The sequence below is a fragment of the Mustela nivalis genome (genome assembly GCF_964662115.1).
Source record: "Mustela nivalis genome assembly, chromosome: 13".
Lineage (NCBI taxonomy): Eukaryota > Metazoa > Chordata > Mammalia > Carnivora > Mustelidae > Mustela > Mustela nivalis.
In genome coordinates this window covers 5,306,281-5,323,615 of record NC_139032.1, presented here as the reverse complement: position 1 = coordinate 5,323,615, position 17,335 = coordinate 5,306,281, and the positions used below count along the sequence as shown (strand labels likewise).

The following is a 17,335-nucleotide window of genomic DNA, read 5'->3' as shown; positions in this document are numbered from 1 at the left end:
TAACAGCAAGGGAAGATATTCAACAGCAAAGCAATCAACAGCTCATGGTTTTGCAATGATCACTAAGTACACTATTGGCCGCTTGGGGTCAAGAATTTGATGGGGGAGGAGTAGAAGGCTCTCTGTGAGGCTGACAAGGCTTGGAGCTGGAGTTTGTAGATGTGACGTGGAGGTCAGGAGAATTGGGGTTGCTAAAATCACTCAGGCTGGGGAGATGCTGTTTTGGGGACCCACAGGCCTGGGTCATATTGCACAGTGGGTATCTCTAACTTTCTTGGGAAAGCCACCCTTCCTTTTGTAATCTAGCAATCATGTGATGTGACACATGAATTCATGAGTTCACCAGAATTAGAGGCAATTCACAGAAATTTCTAAATAACCTTGTTGTCAGCTACTCAAAATATTCAGAGCTGGTCATTTGAGAATTCGGCTGAATGTATCTATAAAATTCCAGAGACACTAACCGTAAAACAACTCTAGAAAACTTATAATACCGGGATCTGTGTCTGGCTAATACAGGACACATGGCAACTCGTGAGCACAGAGTATGACTGGAAGGGATGAAGTTTGGCCCGCCCCCTCCCCCGCACCTGCGGCCACCTCCCTGAAAGCCACTCGTGAAATACACCCATTACCATAATACCTGTCCCAAGGAGCAAACGCCGCTCAGACCTGGACTCTACTTGAGGTCCGGTTGTGCTGTGTTTCTCTGAATCAGCAGCGAGATTTTCTTGACTCAAAAAAGCTTCAGATTAATGCTGGCCATCCTAATTGAAACACCTGTTTCTTGAGAAAGAACACTCCTGTGTTCCTGTAGATCGGTCCTCTTGATCTACAGGAGCGTTCCCTGGGAGCGGCCTCAGCATCTGTCTGAGTTTCATGAGCTCCAGGCTTTGTGTAAGTGTTTCCTTCAGTTGCTGAGTGTGAGGAGGGTAGAGTGAAAGTCCCGAGAGCAGAGGTGGTAAAGTCAGATGCCCACAGGGCCAGGCAGGTGCTGAAGTGAGGAAAAAGGACATTCTTTAACCACATCGGGAATGGTGATAAAATGGAGGCCTAGTGCTGTCAATTTAGCACTAGCCTAACGCTGTCCGAGAAGATGGAAATCCAAAATTTTATAAAATGTCCTGGTTATTAAATGCTGCCTGAAAGTGTTTCAAATCCCAAACAAAGCAAATAAAACATGTCCATAGGCTAATTGAGCCTATTAATGACCAGTTGAAGCCTCTGTCCTAGAAAGTATTGTATCTGAGTAACGAAGGCAGAACCGTCTGTCTGAGGAATGAGGGATGCTCAAAGGCTTGCAACCATTTCAAATGTCCCATCCTATGGCCCCCACATGGTGTGAATATTGTACTGCTTATAGAGTGATTTCTTTGGATTAACATGGTACCACAACCATTTTTAACAATACATCTCCTTATAAACAGAGAAGTGTCATACCCTTTTTTAGTGGCATCTGAAATTAAAAATAAAGTGAATATCTTGGCCAAAAGTCAAAGTAAAGAAATTAGACTAATTCTCTTTTCCCCCAACTGATTACATATAGTCACCCTTTGTACCCTCCAACCGGGGGAAGGGAGAGTCAAGGAGGTGAGAGACTGATGCTCGCTCTCTGTCTTCGTCACCCCTCCCTTGCTCTTGCCTGAGAATACGGGGTGTGCTGTAAAGAGGTCAGGACCACTTAGGTCTACACCACAGAGGACTCATATAGGAATAGTCCTGGTACTGTTACTTACAAGAGTAACAAATTAGAAATAATCAGATGTGAATCAACAGGGAGAACAGATGAATACAGTGTATATATAACTAGAGTGTGTGTATATATATATAGAGAGAGAGAGAGAGAGTATATATATAATATAGAGAGTGTATATATAAAATGGAAGTACCAGCACTGGATGTATTTTGGGGATGGATAACTCTGAAAAGTATAATTTTGAGAGGAAAAATAGATTTCAGAAAGATATAGACAGTATACTGGCAATTACAGAGTTTTGAAAGCTGACAAAGAACTTTACATAGTGTTTATGGAAATAGTCATGTGAAGTGAAAGTACAAAAACAGCAAGGAAATCATAAACACCAATTTTAACCTCTTCAGCTGGGTGGTAGGCATACAGACGTAAACAGTATTCCGGGAGTGGGGGTGCAAATCTTGATATTATTCTGGGGGGGTGTGCAAATGTTGATATTATCCTGGGGGGGCATGCAAATCTTGATATCATTCAGGGGGTGGGTACACAAATGTTGATATCATTCTGGGTGTGGGTATGCAGATGTTGATGATATCATTCTTATACTTTGTTCTGTGCCTGAAATATTTCTCTTTTGTAAAAAAGAGATCATGATTAAAAATCAAGAGAATTAGATTCAACTTTTTCTGTGAGCTAGCTATACAGTTTTAGGTAAGATCAACCCCCTTTCTGGGCTTCAGTTTTGTAAAACTGAAAACCTAGAAGATTGGACCAAAAGCGGAGGAGGGCAAACAGGCCCCTGTCAGGTTCAGGAGGTGCCTGGGCAGAGGTGAGGAAGGTTTGGGAGACTATTTCTAGGTGCGGAGTGTGGTGATTGATGGACGATGTCTGCTTTGGGTGAGGGGTGGTGGGGGGGAGTCATAGATCTTGGCCATATAATTTGCTAAACTTGGAATAGATGCTCTTATGCAAAAAACAGTTTTGTGTTTGTCTGTCTGTCAAATAAAACACAAAGATACATGACATTTATCTGTCATGTACCCACATATTTTAACACCTGGGTAGTCCTGACACATTATGTTGTGTTTGATGTGTTCCATTTGCATTCAAAGTTATTTGTGGGTTGGTTCAAATGTAGAAATTGACAGTGATCAATGGCAGTGGAATATTAAAGGAAAAAATGGCTCATTTTTACTTAGCATAATGTTTTATGATTTTGTCAAGACAAATACCAATGTGTTAGATTTCAGCAGATTTTTTTTTTAAGTTCCTCCCTATAAAGTCACTCACCAGTTGTTAACTCTTTATGGAGAACTAATTTAGCATTTTGGAGACTATCCCCCCAGGAAGAAGAGGGAACAGGACATGGAAATACTGATTTGGGGAATGGAAAGAGGATGGGTCTGGGGCCCCTGTTTGGGTTGCCAAGAAAACCTGATACCTGTTGCTGAGGGAGGGGTACTTGGGGCTTCTCCCGGGGAACAGAACCACAGAACCACTTGGAGACTGGCAAGTGTGAATGAAATCTGTAGGGCAGGCTTGCGGTCCACAAGTTCACTAAGACTTGAAATACGGAATCCAGAATTTGTTGAGTAGGCCAGCATGCTGGGAACTCAGGTGGGATATCTATACTACAGTCTGAGGCAGAATTCCTTCTCTGGGGAACCTTGGTTGCTCTTAAACTGATTCACTGAGACCCACCCACATTCTAGAAGGTAATCTGCTTTATGTAAGGTCACCTGATGGCAATAGTTGAGCTAAACTGACACAGAAAGTTAATCATCACTGCCACCAACACGTGAAGGGGGCAGTCTTGACTGGAGTAAGTGGATTTGTCAGACTTCCCTGAACCTTAAAAAAATAGAAGCAAGTGACTCTCTGTTATCTGGTCACAGATTTGTCCAAGAGGCTAGGGCTCTGTCTAAAACCCCTTGAGGCATGAACCTGCCACCCCAGATATGTGTGCAGACTCACTATTTAGGGTTTTCTGCTTAGCTCACTGCCTCTCTCAGCAACAAAAGGATGTGTGTGGCCTCGGCACCCTGCACCTGATGTGTTTTAGAATCATAAATAGCTGAGTAAATATGGAGGAGGCAGGACAACACTGTCAGCAAAATTCTCTGACAGAACTTAACTGAAGGCTTTGGAAATGATTTGTCTGCCTGACTGTTCCTTTGTCTGTGTTTCTTGTAGTTTCTTCTGCAGTAAATGTAAAAGGTAACTGATGGTGACCAAATTTGTCTCCCTACTGAAAGATAAATCTTGCTTAATTTTAGTTGTTGGGCAGGTCAAAACTTTGAGAACATTTTTCAAATTACATCATTTTTTTTTTTCAGAACAAAAATGAAAAATAAAAAGGCATAAAGGAAACAAAAATAATTTATAATCCATTGCACACAGATTACCATGGTTAATACTTAATATTACTTTAATTTCTAATAGCTTTCTGTATTTAAATTTCATAAAATTAAATTATAATGCATCTATAACTTGGTATAGTTTTTTAACTTAATTTTATGTCATTAGTATTACCTATGTGCTAAAAGTATAATTAATAGTTTTCATATTTTATTGTATACATGGACTGGGATTTATCTTAACTAATTCCCTCTTGCTGGACATTTCATGTCTACCTCATAGTCTTTTATGTTTTTGTCATTTAAGTATCATCACAATAGCCTTATACATAAATTTCTGCGTGCAGCTCTGATTATTACCATGGGTAAACTCTAAGATGCAAAATTACTACAGTAAACCTATAGATACTTCTAAGACTCTCAAACTGTACTGCTGAATTGTCCTCTAAAAAGTTGTACCAATTTGTACTAGCAATATATGAAAGAGCTAGTTTAATCATTATACCTATCCCAATGCTGGATGTTATTATTTTTAAATTTTGCTAATTTAGAAATTAAGAACCGAACATCTTTCTTTCTTGCTTACTCTCTCTCTCTGTCTCTCTCTCTCTTTCTTTCTTTCTTTCTTTAGAGAGAGTGTGAGCAAGGGTGGGGTAGAAGGGTGGAGGGAGAGAGAATCTAGAGCAGGCTCCACGACCAGCACAGAGCCCAATCTCACAACCCTGCAATCAAGATCTGAGCCAAAATGAAGAGATGGACGCTCAACCGACTGAGCCGCCCAGGCAACCCCATCATTATTTTGCATTTTCAAGTTATTAGTGAGATAAAACATCTTCATAAATGTATAGGTTTTATCTTCTTTTGGGAACTGTCTATGCATCTTTTGTCCATCTTTTTACTTATGTCTTCACTTAGAGTTAACAGTAACCCATTTCCTGTGATATATTTTATATATTTCCCCCTGATCTGTCACTTACTATTAAGTTGGTTTTTTTCTTATCCTGAGAAAACAGGCATTGGGTATAGTAAAATTAGGTTCAGAGGACCACATTATAAACATTGATGTCCTATATGTGATATATTATTAAAAGAAAGTAAGTATAGGGGCACCTGGGTGGCTCAGTCAGTTAAGCATCTATCTTTGGCTCAGTCATGACCTCAGTGTCCTGGGATCAAATCCTGTACTGGGCTCCCTGCGGAGGGAGCCTGCTTCTCCCTCTTCCTCTGCTTGTGCTCTCTCTCTCTCTCTCTCAAATAAATAAAATCTCAAAAAAGGAAAATATATTAATTATAACATTTATGCTATGTAACAGCTTACGGCGAGTAGGATCTGCTGTCCCCAGAGGACTGAGTCACACATTTCTAGAAAGCAGGTGCAGTGTCTTCTTCTTCCTTTCAAAGCCTATCACATCCTAGGATGTGTTGTACTTTCAGTAGCTGCCTTTGAAATGATGGTTGACCAAAGTGAACATTCTGCTCTCCACTGATACGTGTCAGCTCAGAAGGAATGGTGAGCTACAGCCAGGGGCCAAATCACTTCCTGTTTTTGTAAGCAAAATTTTGTTGAAGCACAGCCATGTTCAATGCTGTCCTCTAGCTTTCCCCCCACCCTTTCCCCTGCATCCGACAGCAGAGTTGAGTGACTGTGGCAGAAACCATATAGCCCATAAAGTTGAAATATTTCACAATCAAGCCCTACAGAAAGCATGTGCTGACCCCTGACCCACAAGTTCCCCATGGCTCTGTGCCTTCTCTCACACGAATGTACCCGGTCTTGCTCTCAGTGCTCTAACGCTACCCCCAGCTCCGATCTCAGCTCCGTAAAGTCTGAGGACAGAGCCCCACAGGCGTCCAGCCAACTCAGGGCCCTCAGGGCTCTCACCCTCCCACACACATCTCTGCCCTCCCAGCTCTGCCTCACCCCCAAGCCACCTATGTGGGGACAGTGTCAGGTGTTCAGGCGGCATCCTGGCCCCCCTGTTTTTAGTCACATTCACCTACTGCATGGAGTCTTGGGACACACATGTCTGACGAGACGTCTGCTCAGATAAATAGTCTCCCTTCCCACTTAAGAAGGGAAGAGCTTGGTGGTTTTGCTTCATTGACCAGAGACTGACATGAGACCTGATTCATGTGGGAGTGCCCAGCAGTACTAGCTCAGGTGACAGCTGTGTAGAGCCCGGTTTTCTATTCCCTGGTTCCGCCTAGAACTCTCTAGGCAGCTCTGGGAGAGGTGTTGCCTGTTCTTATTCTTGTGCAGATTCAGAATTCTCAGTCTCCCCTGATGAGACTTCAAGGCCTTCACTTTAATGTAATAAAATCAAAAGACTCAGATCTAACTCAGTGTGGCCAAAGAGACAGCTCATTGTCATTTTTCTCCACGGTGAATATGATGATGTTTAGTGCAATTTCACAGAGTTCCTGGATCTCTTGCTTTTCTGTATGTGATAGGATTGGACTTCTCTACAACTAGTCTGTGGTTAGGTGTGGTCATGTGATTTGCTTTGGTCAACCAAACCTAAGCATAAGTGACATGTGTTACTTCTGGGTAGAAGATATAAGGGCTAGCTTATGCTTTGTTTTATTTTCTTTTTCCATCTGGAGTGCTAACCAGCAACATGTGAGGTAGTAATTGCTTCCTCAGCCTGGGTCTCTGAATAACTTCAAATAACAGAGTCCCTTGCCGACCTCAGTGAACATGGAATAAATTTTTGTTTATTATACAGAGTTTTGGTGATTGTTACTGCAGCATAAACAAGTCTCATCCTGACTGATACAACAGGAGAAAACAGGAACCTCTACTCAATATGGCATATAATCCCATTTACAATTCTGTTTCTGAGGAATGAAAACATTGGGGAAATGCTTTCTAAATAACAAAAAGAAAAGAGGGGTAAGATACAAATATATACTTACCATATCATTAATGCTTTATTTAAAAAAATGTTTTTAATATACCACCACACCCTTTTCTCCCAAAGAAGTGAAGTAAAAATACTTGAATGCCCATAATCATTGTCTTTACATGAAGGAAGCTTGTATTGTTTTCTTCTTTTATAGTTCCTGAATTTTTTTGTACTTGAATACATTATTAAATGTCCCAGTGTATCATTTTTAAGTACTCAGCAGTGCGTGTTAGACAAAAAAGGATCTCTGTCCTCATCTGTCATTCTATGTATCACCTCTTTCATATCCCAGCATATCAAATGCATTGTATAGAACTCTCCACTGGGTCCTCATCAGCTTCAGGGAGTCCTCTTTCAAGGACACATACCAGTGTCTTAGTCGCCTTTCAGAGGTTCCTAACCCAGTGAACCTAGAAGGACTAGATGCATACTCCAAGGATATAAGAGGTCAGGTCTGGTCCCATGGCTTCTTCTTCTCACACAGGCAACCAAGCCATCAAGCAGTATAACTTCAGCAGTATAACCATCGATACATATCATGGTCCTTTAAAAAAGTTATGCTCGTCATCACCACACGGTTCATTAGCAGTTACAAACCATGTAACCTGACTTCCTCATTTTACAGATGGCAGGATTTGAGCTAAGAGGTGTTAAGTGACTTTCTTGAATGAAATCACGATAGAAAAATGAAAGGTTTTGTGATTCCCAGTAGAGTGCTAGTCATTCTCTCATTCCCTCCGAAACACGTCATGTCTGCTATTTGCATGACTCTCAAGTAGGCTATGTGGGAAGTGTAAGGATGAATGAAGCCCAGAAGTAGTACTCCAAGATTCTTACGATCAGGAATTGGAGATAAGGTGTTCAAAATCCTGTTCTCATTGGCGTAATTTGGGCTAGGATTAAAGAAGCCAGATTTCTATAGACCCTCCAGCAATTGATCAGATATCTGGGTTTTTGTTGTTTTCTTCTGTTGCATGAGACTCTTGTCTTCCCCCATAGGAACTTCCACCTGAGGACTGCCTACAACCTCCACACTCATTATGACACCAGTGCCTCGTTCCCCTTTTCTCTTCAGTGAGCGCCAACCTTTTCTTTCTTTTCCCCTGATAACCTTTCATAAAGGAAATATTAGATGGAATACTTGTATGCCATGAGTGGGGGAAAGCTCAGTCCTCTTGTGTGTCTCCTTTACTCTCACTACTGCATACACACCTCGGACATGAATGCATGGGGTTTCTTCTCTACCAGGAAATTCTCTGCAACACCCGCTTGGTGTCCTGTGGCTTAACTCAGCTCTGACACTATCTACCTGGAAATAGCATGAGATCCCACCCATGAAGGGCTCAGTCCCACCAGACTGCCCTCCCGGACTTCCACTCCCCACTTCAGATGCCAAGGGCGAGTCCAGGTGGTCAACTGTACGTCTGATCAATCAGCTAAAAATCTGAGGTTCCCGCTGTCCCTTCCTTGGGTTCGATGAATTTGCTAGAGTGGGTCACAGAGCTCAGGAAAACGGTTTACTTACTGTGGACCAGTCTATTATAAAAGGTTATGAAGTGGTATGACGAACATCAGATGGAAGAAACACACAGGGCAGGGTATGTGGGGTGCCCATGCTGTATGCACGCCTCACTCTCCTAGCACCAACATGTGCTCACCCGTGCAGAAGCTCTCGGAAGCCCTATTTTAGGGGTTGTTGTGGGGGCTTTATCAGATAGGCATAACCGATCATTAACTCCATCTTCTCTTTTCCTCTCCCTGGAGAGTGGGGATGAGAGTGGGAAATGGGGCTGAAAATCCCAACCTGCTAATCATAGCTTGGTCTTTCTGGTGACCAGCCCCCGTCTAGGAGTTCAGCAAGAGTCACCTCTTTACAACAAAAGACAGTGCTATCATCCAGGAAATTTCAAGGGATTTGGGAACTCCGTCAGGAAGTGAAGGCTGAACATTAGAACAAGAGATGTTCCTAGTGCTCTTATCTCATAGGAAATTACAAGGATTTTAGGAATTCTATGCAGGAACCTGGGGCAGAGACCAGTACATACATTTTCTATGACCTCACAAAAGTAGATTAAAACCATAGCGAGACTAGACTGAGAGATACAAACATCCTACTGTAGGTCCCTGCAAAGGCCTCTAAGGGGCACATGTGCTTTTTGGAACATACTCAGAAAACCACGTAGCTCTCAAACTACCACTTTATCCCATGCCCACCTTATTTACATATCCTCACAATCCCCAGAGACCCCCACCCCATGTCCAGCTTCCTGCCACGCAGCGCCCAGCTGTTCCCTGGAGGAGGAGACACTAGCAGCCCCATCCACCTGGGCTCATGAGTTACTAATTGTGCCAGAAGTCAGTGTAGTTTTTTATAGTTTTCTGTGGCTTTACAAGAAGTACAAACACAACATGAGAGTTCAGAGATGGGGGAAAAAAATAGCACTTTAGGGTGGGGATAATCAGGGAAGAGGGAAGTTTTCATGGAGGAGGTGACATTTGAACCAGGCAAGAATGGAAATAGCAGACTATTCTAGAGGGAGGAGACCAGGGGGAGGGGACATGGGCATCCATGGGAAAAGGCGTGGGCTCCTGGCCTGGTAAGAGCCAGTGGGGAGATAAGAGGAAAGACCGCCGGGGCCATTGTGGGAGCCAGGAGTTCCAGGCATAGAGGTTAGATTGTACTCATCAGGCTTAGCGCCTCAGTCAGGTCTCAGCCGGAAGCAGAGGGCACCCTCAGGAGGGGTGACTGAGGCACACTTCTAAGTTTTTACTAGTTACAAAGACAGGAGGAAGGTTGAACACCCTGGAACTGGCAAGAACAAGGAAGAGTTGACCACCCCAGGCCTGAAGGGGAAAAGGGAAGAAGGAGTTGCCACAAGGCTGGTGAGACACAGTGGGAGAGGGCCACCCACAAGGATAACGCCAGTCGGCCACCGGTCAGGAGGCTGCGGAAGCACGCGCGCCCCAGCCTCACTGTGCTGCCCGTTGCGGTCTTCTCTACCTCCAGCCTGCGGGGGAAGCATGGAGTGGAAGCTAGGGAGAGAGCCCAGGGAGCAGTCCGGTGCCTTCCTCCTGGGACCTGAGCCCGGAGAGGAGAATGAGTCTGAAAGAAACGGTGGAAATGTCTGGTGTGATGGAGAATGAGCAAAGGCTTTGAACAGGTGAGCCCATGAACCGAGCTGACTACAAGCCAGAGGATGGGCGGAACGAGGCTCTTGCGTCAGGTCTGGAGAGAGAGGTTGGAGACACGGACCCAGGACAGTGGTGGAGTGGTAGAGGCAGTGGTGCAGACAAAGGTCAGGAACTATGCTGCTTTCAGATACACGACCTTTTCTGCTTTGGCAGTCTCTCACTCCAATCCGATTTTTGAGAGCTTATATATTTTCTAACCAGAAAACTGATTTTCCTATTTGTGGACTTCTCTCCCCAGATTTGAACCTGTGGTTTCAGGAGCTGGGGTGACCTGACGGGACATCCTTAAGAAGCTTCTGGACTCTGAACAAGAGAGAGGCAGCACCTGGCCACGTGTGCTCAGAGGAAGCCAGGCACCCCACCCCTCCCAGATCCAGGCGCTCACCTCCACAGCCTGTGACTCTAAGCAAAGCACGATAGCACTTTAGGAAATGGCCACCCTGGATCGTAGACCCCAATGAGTGTTCTGAGGCTCCTTCTTGCTGCCAGGCTGAAAACAAACGGAATTTCTGCCCCCTGCTTTTCCAGAGTGATTTCCAGAAGCAGAGATGAGTGGAAATTTTCAGTTGCAGAAGTGGACCCATTGCCAATAGTTATTTTTATCAGCAGTTTCTTCTTGATTCCAGAAAAGCCTATTGAGTCCATGAACTCACAGAACTTTAAACAAAGTCAAGCCATAATTGGCGTATCGTATGGCTTAGTGGAATCTGGAAAGAATCTGAGTCATTTTAATTAACAGAAAGCATTTAAGTACACAGTGGACAACTCTAATTGTGGAGAAAGGCCATTGAGTATTTCTGTGAGATCTAAATCACAAAGCATTTGTTTTAACCTGTAATGGCACCATACTAAATGATTTTTTTTAAACTCCATCTTCCCTTTTAAAAATGCTGTTTTGTTTTATTTTTTAACCTCAGAAGCCAAGGGCATACATTAAAAAAAACCAAAACGCTAATATGCCGTACATGTAAAGATTTCAGATGGGTTCCCATGATGGTCCAAGCCCCAATTGAAGGCTCCTTTCCTGGCCCTCTCTCTGACTCTGAACTCCACCTTTCAGTGTCTCTGTCCCTGTCCGTGACACAGTGACACTCACGAGTCAAGACCTTTGATGGCTGGCACTGTAGAAATGCTGTGGGAGCCCCTTGTATGTGTCGTCGAGGGGGACGACGGTAACCGCATGCTGCGACAACCGGTGAATCCTCTTAAATTTGGTCTGTGTGCTGCAGTCGGGAAGTTCGGAGCACTAGTTGTCCTATGACGTACCCAGATGTGTGCACTGTTGAGCTCAGCAGAGTCCTAGGTTCGCGGCCTCTCTCTCTCTCAGTCTGGAGCCATGAGGATTGGGGCGCATGTGATCGCTTCCCCTTAGACAGGGAGCTCCTGCGGGGCAAGGAGGGAGCAGATTTGACTAACGCTGCAGCGAGCTGCCTCAGGCACGACTGACTCTAAGACGCCTCCTAATACGGAAGAGCACGGCTACATGTAACATTCTTACTTTCTGTGACCTTAATATCATTGGCTAACAAGAAGGTAATGGCAATCCTTAAAAACAGAAGAACTGGAGGAGTTGTGTGTCTTTAAAAAAGAAAAAAGTACCTTTTACAAAAGAAGCAAAAATAACATTTGAGCGAGTTTGAGGAATTGAGAAAGGCCGAACAAACAGAAATTACCGATGATCTCATCAGCTCAACACAAGTATTTTCGTTTTTGCTGTTGGCGTTTGGTCCTCGTCCAGACATGTACACGATTTCAGCCATAGTTGTGACCGTCTGTCCTTTTTTTTTTTTTTTTTCAAATTTGTCATTGTACCACGGGTTCCCACCCATGTGGCTGACTAGTCCTCCTAAGTATCATTTTTGATGAATGCGTGAGTCACAGATCATAATGAGTGGGGATTGGGCCACTCTCCTCATCCTCTGACCGCTATAAGCCCATATTTTGACTAGCGGCCTACAGTGACATTTAGGGTTCCTAAGGATTAGTATCATTTCAGAGTAGTGTTTAGGAATCCCTGAAAAGCCTGGGTATTTCCATTTCCCCCAGTGCACAGACACCTTCATAATGACCTCAAATCCCTTTGGGGATGGCTTTGAGGAAGATCTATAGTATGCAGCGTTGTTGCAGGGTCCTTTCTGAGAACTGGGGAAGAAGCTATGACTCTCAGTTGTGAAAACTCAAGTCAGATTTCTATTATATAAATCAAGTGATGCTTTGGTAGGCTGGCTGTCAACTTCATTCTTATTAGGGCCAACCACCACTGAAGATTCCCTGCAAGTAGAGAATTCTGATTACTATTCTGGGATCATATCCTCTCCCCTGAAAGCAGGAAGCCCGTCTCAGGGGCAGCATCTCCTCCCAGCACCCTTGGCATGCAGAAAACAGCCACCTGGAAGTGTCCACGGTGGCTGGGGCTCCCTCACTAATGCATTTCTCAATGCTTTGGTGAAGAGAATATTCCTTGGGCCCTTTGAAGGTGAGGAAAGATGCACAGGTTCCATATGATAAATTACTCCATTATCCCTAACTCCTTAAGCCTTTAGGATCCTTCCTGTACATTATTCCACAGAAATTCTATTAACTCAATGTCACTGTTGAACACAGGTTTCAGCCAAACAACTAAATAAACAGACCACTCCCAGCTGCTCGAACTCCTACATTCATTTCAGCTTGCTTCCACTGTATAACAAACCTGACGACTTATGTTTCTCACTTATGCTTTTATGATTGTGTACATTAGCAATTCAAGCTGGGTTCCGCGGGGGCGACTCATTTCTGCATCAGCTGGGCCCACTCACACATTTGCAATCAGTTGACAGATTGCTTGGAGAATGCTGGTCTTAGGAGGCCTCACTCACTTGTCTTGAAGTTGGTGCTGGCTGTGGGCTGAGCCATTCACCTTCGGGAGGTCTATCCATGCTTTTTTTCAGTATGGAAGCTGATCCAAAACAGCAAAAAAGAGGGCCAATCCCAACGTGCAAGTAGTTTTCAGGTTTCTGTTTGCATCACAGTTGCTAATGTCTCAGTGGCCAAAGCAAGTCAGATAGCTAGGCCAAAATCAATGTGGGAGGGACTTATGTGAGGGCCTGATCTACAAAATGGTATGATCCCCGGGGGGCTATTGCTGGAACAATCTACCCAAGCATTAAGTCCAAAAACCTATGAAGAGCAGATTATATCAGGGTTACCTACATTTAGCCCCAGTCCAATGTTGTATTCTGTTTTCCTTGGTCCGGTACCCTTAGAGTCCATCTCAGTGTAGATTAGTTAGGTTTCTTCTAGTATAAATTTAACAAAATCATGTAATTCTTTTGGAGTAAAGCCTTCTCCTCCAGAACAAGACTCTGCCCTTCTCCCCCTGAATATGCTGGGATCTGACTCTAAATAAAAGCCCAAAGACCATGAGAGCTGAGAGCAGTGGGGTTTGAAAAGGATGGGGATCTCCATGCAAGGGGACTCTCTCATCTGTGCTAATTACAGGTTTCCAAGCAAAGGAAGTCTGGTTTCATCAAATTGAAAATAAGAGGCTTCTTCCAAGGGAAGCCCAGGGATATTGAGGCATTAGGGGCAGTCAAAATTTTCAGCTTCGTCCAAGTCCGCCCAACATTCCTGTTCCTAGTCGTCAGGGTCCCATTCTTCTAAAGACCTGCCTCAGCTTTCCCATGTGAGACTTGGCCAGTCTGTGACTGTTGGACTTGGGTCTGATTGTTTAGATACATCTGTCCTATAGCTAAAAGGAATAAGAGCTAAAAGGGCAGGCTCAGAAGCCCTCTGATGCGCTGAAGACGATTTGAGCTTTTGAGCTGTAAGCTCTGGGCCATTAGTGTGTCTCCAAAACCCTGTGTCCTGCTGACACTCCACCTAGCTTGGACAGCCCCTAGTGTAATGAATCCCAGAGCCACTGTTTGCTGACTACCTGGTCCCATTTTCTGCTGGTCAAGAGTTCAGCTCTGAGTTTGAAGCAAATCCAGCCCAGCGTCCTGTTTTACAGAGTCTGTTTCCTAGGATTACTCCTGGTATCCAGTCCTGTACCAGCCAGGGTCTGGTCAGGAAAGTGGAGTGGATTTAATATTAGGAATTGGTTATAAAGATATTGGAAGGTAGAAAGAGCAAAACGTAGATAGCCAAGAAACCCAAATATTAGAGCTTCAGACAGCAGCTAACTTTCTGACCTGCTTACCAAAGTGACAAGTGCAGGAACTGGAAACAGGAAGGAATTCTCCGCCTCCCGCATTCCCATGCCCTTGGGCCTCCTATCTATTGAACTTCCCGGGAAGTCAGCTGGCAAGGGAATCTGGTAGATACAGTTTGCTGAATTCCAGCCCCTTCCTGGAAGGAAGGTAGGTTTGGAACTGAGAACAGGAGGTAAAGAACCAACCAGTTCCTGAGCCAAAAGCTATCTAGGTAAATGGAGATATATTCCCTGAGAGAGGAAAGCACAGAAGCAATGGATTCCAGTTACACTGCAGCACAAGGAACGTTCTTAAACTTTGTGGCATTTGCCCATATAACAAGAGCCTAACATATGTTTGGACAAGAAGATAGCAATAGGGAACTGCTTTGGCCAAGAACATAGAATAAAATAAATTAATTTTTAAATGCATTTTGTAGAAGAAGTTGTATCAGTTGCATCATTTGGTTGCAAGTGAAAGAAAACCTGATGCAAATGGGCTTATATTAAAAAAATAGAATGCACTGGCTTATGTCACCAAACGGCCAAAGGTGTGGGTGGGCACCGGGGTCTAATGTTAACATCAGGATCCAGTTTCTTTCTACCCTCTCTTCCCTCTGCTTAGCTTTTGTCGACCTATTGTCAAACACGACTTTGTATTCTCATCAGCAGGCTCCTCTTAGAGGAAGTAAGCTCCAAATAGCATGTTTTCCTCTCAGTTCTGTTTGTCCTATAACAATAGAATTCCATGTTAAAACAGAACAGCTACAAGAAGTACGGAGGAAGCAACTAATGCCCAGAATTCCGGGTTGTACAGATTGAACAGTAATATAACCAGGCTTAAGAAAGGGGGGTGTTAAAAAGAACAAAGAGAAAAGAAATGTAATCAGACTGCTGGTCAAATCAGGCAACTCCCCAGTGTCTTGATCCCCTTTGCTTTAAAACTCAGCACATGAAATGCTCAACTTATAGGTAATTTAAAGTTTAAATCAAAACAAAATTTAAGGAAGCATTTTCAGTCATAACATTGGAAAAATTTTTTTTTAAGATTTTATTTATTTATCTGACAGAGAGAGACAGTGAGAGAGGGAACACAAGCAGGGGAACTGGGAGAGGGTAGAAGCAAGCCCCCCGCTGAGCAGAGAGCCTGCTTGGGGCTCGATCCCAGGACCCTGGGATAATGACCTGAGCTGAAGGCAAATCCTCAACTGACTGAGCCACCCAGGCAAATCCTTTTTATTGATAACATACACTGCTCCAGAATGTGTTGTTAAATTGGTGGACTCATAAATTGTTAGTGGTCATATAAATCAGTACAATTTTTTTTAGATGTATTTGTCTATAGATCAGAAACCATGCAATTTGTCATACCATTTGTTTAAGTAATTATACTCTATAAATCTGAAATAATCCAAAAAGATATAGAAAGCTAAAGATATAGAGACTTTAATGGCAAATATAAATACGTGGGTTTTTTAAAGATTTCATTTATTTACTTGACAGAGAGAGAGAGAGCGTGCACAAGAAGAGGGAGAGACAGGCAGAGGGAGAGGGAGAAGCAGGTTCTCCACAGAGCAGGAAACCTGATGTGGGGCTCCATCCCAGGATCCTGGGATCAAGACCTGAGCCAAAAGCAGATGCTTTACCCACTGGGTTACCCAGGCGCCCCAAAATGTGTGATTTTTTTTAGAAAAAAAGCTTTGCCATAACACTGAGTAAGGAAAAAAAAAAAAAGCAAAGTATATAACTCTATGCTCAGTTAAAGTTTTTTTTTAAAAATGAACTAAAAAAAATATGTTTGGATATGTAGTAAGAACCATGTCTAGGTTTATACTTTTACCCCAAAATACCATTCTAATGATTTTTCTAAAGGAATCCACAGACTGAAGTAAAATGTGTCTTATATGACAAAATGTACTAATTACTATCTTATCTGAGTGGCCCCAAACTGAAAATAACCCGTCAAACAAAATACAAGTGAGTTAGTCATAGTAATTTGTATTTGGAATGCAGACTATTATCTAGTCATAAAATGACAGTTATAAAGATCATATGGAAATATGGAATAGTTGTTGTGATATAGTTTTCTCTATTTTACAAAAAATTTTGGTATTGTACAGCACTTTTGCAAAGTATTATTTTAAGTGTTCCCTTTGGCAACACCTATACTAAAACTGGAAAGATAGAATGTTAGCATGGCCCTGTGCACACAATTCTGCAAAGCATTCCATGTTAAAATATAGATATATATCGTGATATGGAAACCAGAGCTCGCTCTGCTTATTGACCGTTGAAACACGGTGATACTTGGAAATAGCAGTGGTACTTCCGGCAGTGTATTATTAGAAATATGAAATATCAGTCATTTCTATCAGAGATTTTGAGAACTACGAGTTTACTTATATGTGGATTCTAAACAAAACAAATGAGCAAACAATAAAAGAGAAAGAGTCTCATAGTTACAGAGAACAAACTGGTGGGGACAAGGGGAGGAGTGAGGAAGTGGGCAAAATAGGGGCAGGGGTGGAAGGGGTGTAAGCTTCCGGTTATCAAATAAATAAGTCACAGCATAGGGAATATTGTCAATAGTAGGGTAATAATTCTGTACAGTGGCAGACGGTGACTAGACTTATTGTGATCCTTTCATAAAGTACGTACATGTCGAATCACTATGTTATATACCTGAAACTAAGGAATTTTATATAGCAACAAAAAAATATGAAGTTCACTTCCACAAAGTCCTGCTTTTAGCACGTTTGGGAAGAAAATCCAAAATCCTATATTCCTTCCTTTTTTCCTTCCTCCTCTCCTGTGCTGTCTCACCTGTGAAATGAGAATGAGAATGGGAATAACAGTCTCTGTCTCTGTCAGCGTGGTGAGATTATGGCCAATTTTTATTTTCTTTATTTTCTTCCTATATTTGGAAGGTTTTAAGAAACACATTTTACATTTTATTTATTTGTTTTATGTGCCAGAGAGAGACAGAGAGAACACAAGCAGGGGGAGCAGCAAGCTG

At 43.0% G+C, this 17,335-nt stretch overlaps 1 protein-coding gene across 9 annotated transcripts in view; it reads left to right on the top strand.

The window, feature by feature from the left end:
- Nucleotides 1-17,335, top strand: part of PDCD1LG2 (programmed cell death 1 ligand 2) — a 75,687-nt gene that overhangs the window by 44,425 nt on the left and 13,927 nt on the right. For 2 of the 9 annotated variants that reach the window (XR_014301569.1, XR_014301570.1), the window contains exons 7-8: nt 9,964-10,117; nt 10,387-12,789. The exons of 4 other annotated variants lie outside the window; for them this stretch is intronic. Coding sequence is in view for 2 of the 5 variants with exons in the window: in XM_082694328.1 (XP_082550454.1) it covers nt 10,387-10,392 (6 nt within the window). In the remaining 3 variants the exon portion in view is untranslated. Of the gene's footprint in view, nt 1-7,955; nt 9,840-9,963; nt 10,118-10,386; nt 12,790-17,335 lie in introns of those variants that run through there. 3 more of the 9 variants (XM_082694328.1, XM_082694330.1, XR_014301571.1) reach the window with 2 other exon arrangements.